We start from the raw sequence: 4,235 nt of genomic DNA, 5'->3' as shown, positions 1-4,235 counted from the left end.
AATGTCGAGTGAAAGAAGTTATGTCATCAAATAGTTGCTCCAATCTTTCCTTTCGAACCAAGCACATTTAGATACAAAATCTTTGACTCTTCATATAATTTATTATATGAAAAGTTTTACTTGATGGTAAGATATGCTTGGACAATATTCTTCTAATCTGATGATAGACGGTTATTTTTCCGTTGCAGGTGATTTTGATAGCTAAACTAAGCCATCCATATCTTTTAGAGTACAAAGATGCTTGGGTGGACAAGGTATCCTATCATCCAGTTTTGTGGTTGCTTGGAGCAGAATGTGCAAAACGTAGCCTTTAATAGTTGCGATTATTGCTGCATAATCTGCACCAGAGAAAAAGCTCGACATTCTTTTTCTTTCAGGGGAGCTGTATATGAATCGTTGCCGATTATTGCGAAGATGAAAATATGTGAGTGATTATCCCTGATTTTTCTAACATTTTAAATGTGGACCTATAAGGAAAGATAAGAATAAAGAACAAAAGGAGCGACTAAACGAGGGAAGGGAAAACAATTGTTAAGTAAAATACTTCATCATTGTCACCGGCTATATTTTATTGTAAAATATGGCTAACCTGTGTTTGTAGAGCGCAACCTTTTGCCAAGATCGTGGCTGTTTTCAGCTTGTGTTGTAAGCACATCCAGGTATCTGGAGAATGAAAGACCTCAGATTTCAGAAATACTCCCTCGTACCAAGAAAGATAGAAGGGGTAATGAGGTTAAAAATAAAGAAATGAATAGGATGATCATAGAACTTCTTTTGTGGTGTAATCTGAGGACGGTGACGATTTTTTTTCCCGTGTTCAGGGCGGAGGTCATGAGGAAGTCTAGATGAGCACTTTTCCTGGAAGAGGTAGTTAAATGCGATTTCAATACTTATGAAGCTTCTCTGTGCCTTCCCGGTAGCTTAAAAAATTGCGTGTTTTTATGTTGTTTTTTTCCTGCTATTATAGAAACTCTGCAAATAGCTGACTCATCTATTGTTAGCTTTGGAGCATCTGCATTCCAACCGTGTTCATCATAGAGACGTCAAGGTAAAAACTTGCTGCAATCGGGGAAATAGAAAAGCCTTCTTAGCATGAAACGTTTTTAATGTGAACTATTTTGAATTCAGTAATGTAACATATTCATCAGAAAGGACAACGACATCAGGTTAGGTAAGAATGCCCGAACAATTGCTTGATTGGGTCGTCTTTGCTTCTTTACTATCCTTCAAATTCACTTGATCTAGGAAAATTGCTAGATGCAGAAGGCCTTGCTTCCTCGGTATGAATTTCTATTGCGGCAAAATGAACCTCTTACTTACATGCAAGTTTCGACCATCTATTGTCACCTAACAATCGATTCAGCATATCTATTTCGCAAGAGAGAAATCCCTTCTCCTTCCAAGACCGAGAAAACCTAAAATTTGCTTTTATTTTCGGTCATAGGTACCAAAATGTTGTGGTGGTCATCTTCCATTTATCAAAAAAAATATTTTGGTATTCATCATATTACAAAGCTCCTGTCACCGTAGCACCTAGCTTAATGCATTTGAGAAAAAGACGTCGAGTTGTACAGCTATTCCTTAATTTTGGAACAAATTTCATGTAATAGGTATCTGGCACACCAAACGACATGTGCCCTGAGCTCCTTGACGGCATACCCTATGGCTATAAATCTGATATATGGTCGCTTGGTAAGAAATAAGAATGTTGATGAAGCAATGTATTTCAGCGTTTTACATCGTGTCCCTAATACTAACACTTTAATGTGATTTTAGGATACTGTATGTTTGACATTGCTGCACATCGACCCCCGTTTAAAGCTTCTGTAAGTTGATTTTTCAGCTATCTGAACTTCGTAAATAATACCTAGAAAAGTTATACTTGTTACGCAAAAAAAAAAAAGAGAAGTTCTTTATCCTGATATCTTCTATATGATATAGTGACAATGTAAATCCAACAGGACAAAACTGGACTTATCAACAAAATAAACCGGGGTTTGTTCTCACCACTTCCGATTATATACTCCTCCACCTTGTAAGCATCTTCCTTCTCAGCACGCCACAAGTATAACAAATCAGTCAGTTGACAAAGCGGATTTAATTCTTGCAGGAAACAGATAATAAAAAGCATGCTAAGGAAAACTCCAGGACACCGACCTACAGTGAGTGCGAGCTACATATGTTCAAATGTTATTCTTTCCATTTCAATCTGTTAAGTCTTATTTTCCTTTTTAGTCCGTTTAAAAGCGAATGTTTCTTTCTTTTTACAACAACTCCTTAATTGTAACTTTCTACGTGGCATGTTTAAAGATCACAAACTTAAATTATATTTTGATACATTCTGCATACCTTTCTTTTAAGACCACAAGATTCAAGTCTTCTTTTCTTACTTAAACTTCGTGCCAAATCAAAACCAGAAAAACAAAATGAAACGGAGGGAGTATTAAATTGAGATTCATCTTGATATATTTTTTTACCTCTACTTATAGGCTGCTGAGCTGTTGAGACATCAACATTTGCAACCATACCTCCTCTTGTGTCACAACCCTTCATCTGCGTTTCTTCCTGTGAAGTCCCCGAGCAGAACGAAAGAGAAAACACGACCATCACCTGGAAAATCTATCAGTCCGAGAGGTAGCAGAGACAGGCAGTTGAAGCTAAAAGAGAAGAGAACTGTCCTTTACTTTGACGAAAGTGATAACATTCAGCCAAGAAACTTATCTGACAATTATAACACGTTCCGAGACAAACTTGACACTAAGAGAGTTGATCCAACAAGCTACTGGGTTAGGATCTCTCAAGATAGTGAGGATTCTAAAATTGGGGAGATGAGTGAGGCAGCTGTTTGCAATGGATATGATCAACAGGAGACTATCTCACAAACAGAAACTACGATCACTCCAAGCTCGTCATGTTCAAGGGCAAAAACATGGTCCGAGGAACAAGAGCATGTTTCTCCGGGGCATGTTAGTCGATTTGACGAGGGTGATATGAAGAATAACAAGACAAAAGAACTTTAGGTGTTGAGCAGTCCACTGGACCATGAGGAAGCAGATATAGTGGAATGTATCTCCGCAAAATCTAGCAGAATGACATTGTCTGATGGAAGATTCAACGATAAAACACGATCCTTCGATGAAGAAAGCACTTCATCTAATTCACAGTCGGCAAAACCAGATCCAGAGGCAGCACCAAGATGCTGTGTTGCTGAAACTGAAAATGGTAGCGAGTGTAGAGAAGTTGCTATTGACTGCTTGTCAACTGAAAGCAATGGTTCACTTCTACACAAAGACGAGCTAGAAAAGAAAGCAACCGCGGTTTATGACACCAAACAGGCTAAGAAAGACGCTCTTCGAGCACTGGATGATAAGGTTTTGCAGCTCAAGTCACTAGCCGCATTAGATCGTAAGGAGGACAAAGACGACTGGGGTAATCCCACTGAACAAAGAGCTGAAGCTTTAGAGTCTCTTTTGGAGGTTTGTGCGCGACTACTTAAGTAGGCAAAAATCGATGAGCTTGCTGGTGTGCTGAAACCATTTGGGGATGATGGAATGTCGTCTAGAGAAACAGCAATCTTGTTAACAAAAAGTCTCATGACTGCAAAAAAGTTGTGCAAGGGGTCGTGATGTTGCACAAAACCTGTCATTTGACATATAGAACGAGCCTCTGTCTTACGTAAATCATCACGTATTATTGGACTAAACTATTCCTCGAGGCTTAACGTGGTTGAGCATCCCTTAGTTTTGATTCAATTGTTGTAGGACAGTTGATGGAGCTGTGAAGATTATATATAATGTACTTTTAAAGTTGATTTCTACTCTATGATGATACTTACCACATTTTCTACTGTTAGTTTTTTATCCAAAACTACCTGCAGACAAAGATTATACATTTCTTCAGCTTCTTAGATATGATTGTGTTATTATCCGAGTCGATTTCTAATATAGTCACTCAACTAATAGTATTATCTCAGAAAGTCACGTTCTGAGAATCAAGAAGAAAGGTGATTTTCTGAGGTAATAACTTTTAGCTGAGTGACTATCAAAGCGGTCAGTGCGATATTATAGTTGTCTTATAAAAAAAAGTATCAACAATCAAACTATTCCTTTTAATATTCCATTCCTCCAACCTCAAGCATCTTGTGAAATGAATTTAATATTTTTAAAAAGTTTTTTTTTTTATACTATTATTATAGTTTCCCTCATGCACATTTTGCCAATCTATAATAATTCTAT

General features: G+C 37.5%; 1 protein-coding gene across 1 annotated transcript; it reads left to right on the top strand.

The window, feature by feature from the left end:
- Nucleotides 1-188: 188 nt before the first annotated feature.
- Nucleotides 189-3,852, top strand: LOC124892236 (serine/threonine-protein kinase Nek7-like; the record flags this gene model as incomplete). The annotated part of the gene is made up of 6 exons (XM_047403602.1): nt 189-254; nt 1,611-1,692; nt 1,777-1,826; nt 1,962-2,035; nt 2,111-2,162; nt 2,490-3,852. Coding segments are annotated over 6 exons (855 nt in total), but the record flags the coding sequence as incomplete, so codon positions are not given.
- Between the last annotated feature and the right edge of the window lie 383 nt (nt 3,853-4,235).

This window comes from Capsicum annuum, unplaced genomic scaffold (genome assembly GCF_002878395.1).
Source record: "Capsicum annuum cultivar UCD-10X-F1 unplaced genomic scaffold, UCD10Xv1.1 ctg45100, whole genome shotgun sequence".
Classification (NCBI taxonomy): domain Eukaryota; kingdom Viridiplantae; phylum Streptophyta; class Magnoliopsida; order Solanales; family Solanaceae; genus Capsicum; species Capsicum annuum.
Note: the sequence above shows the minus strand (reverse complement) of the source record. Positions and strands in the feature narration are given on the sequence as shown.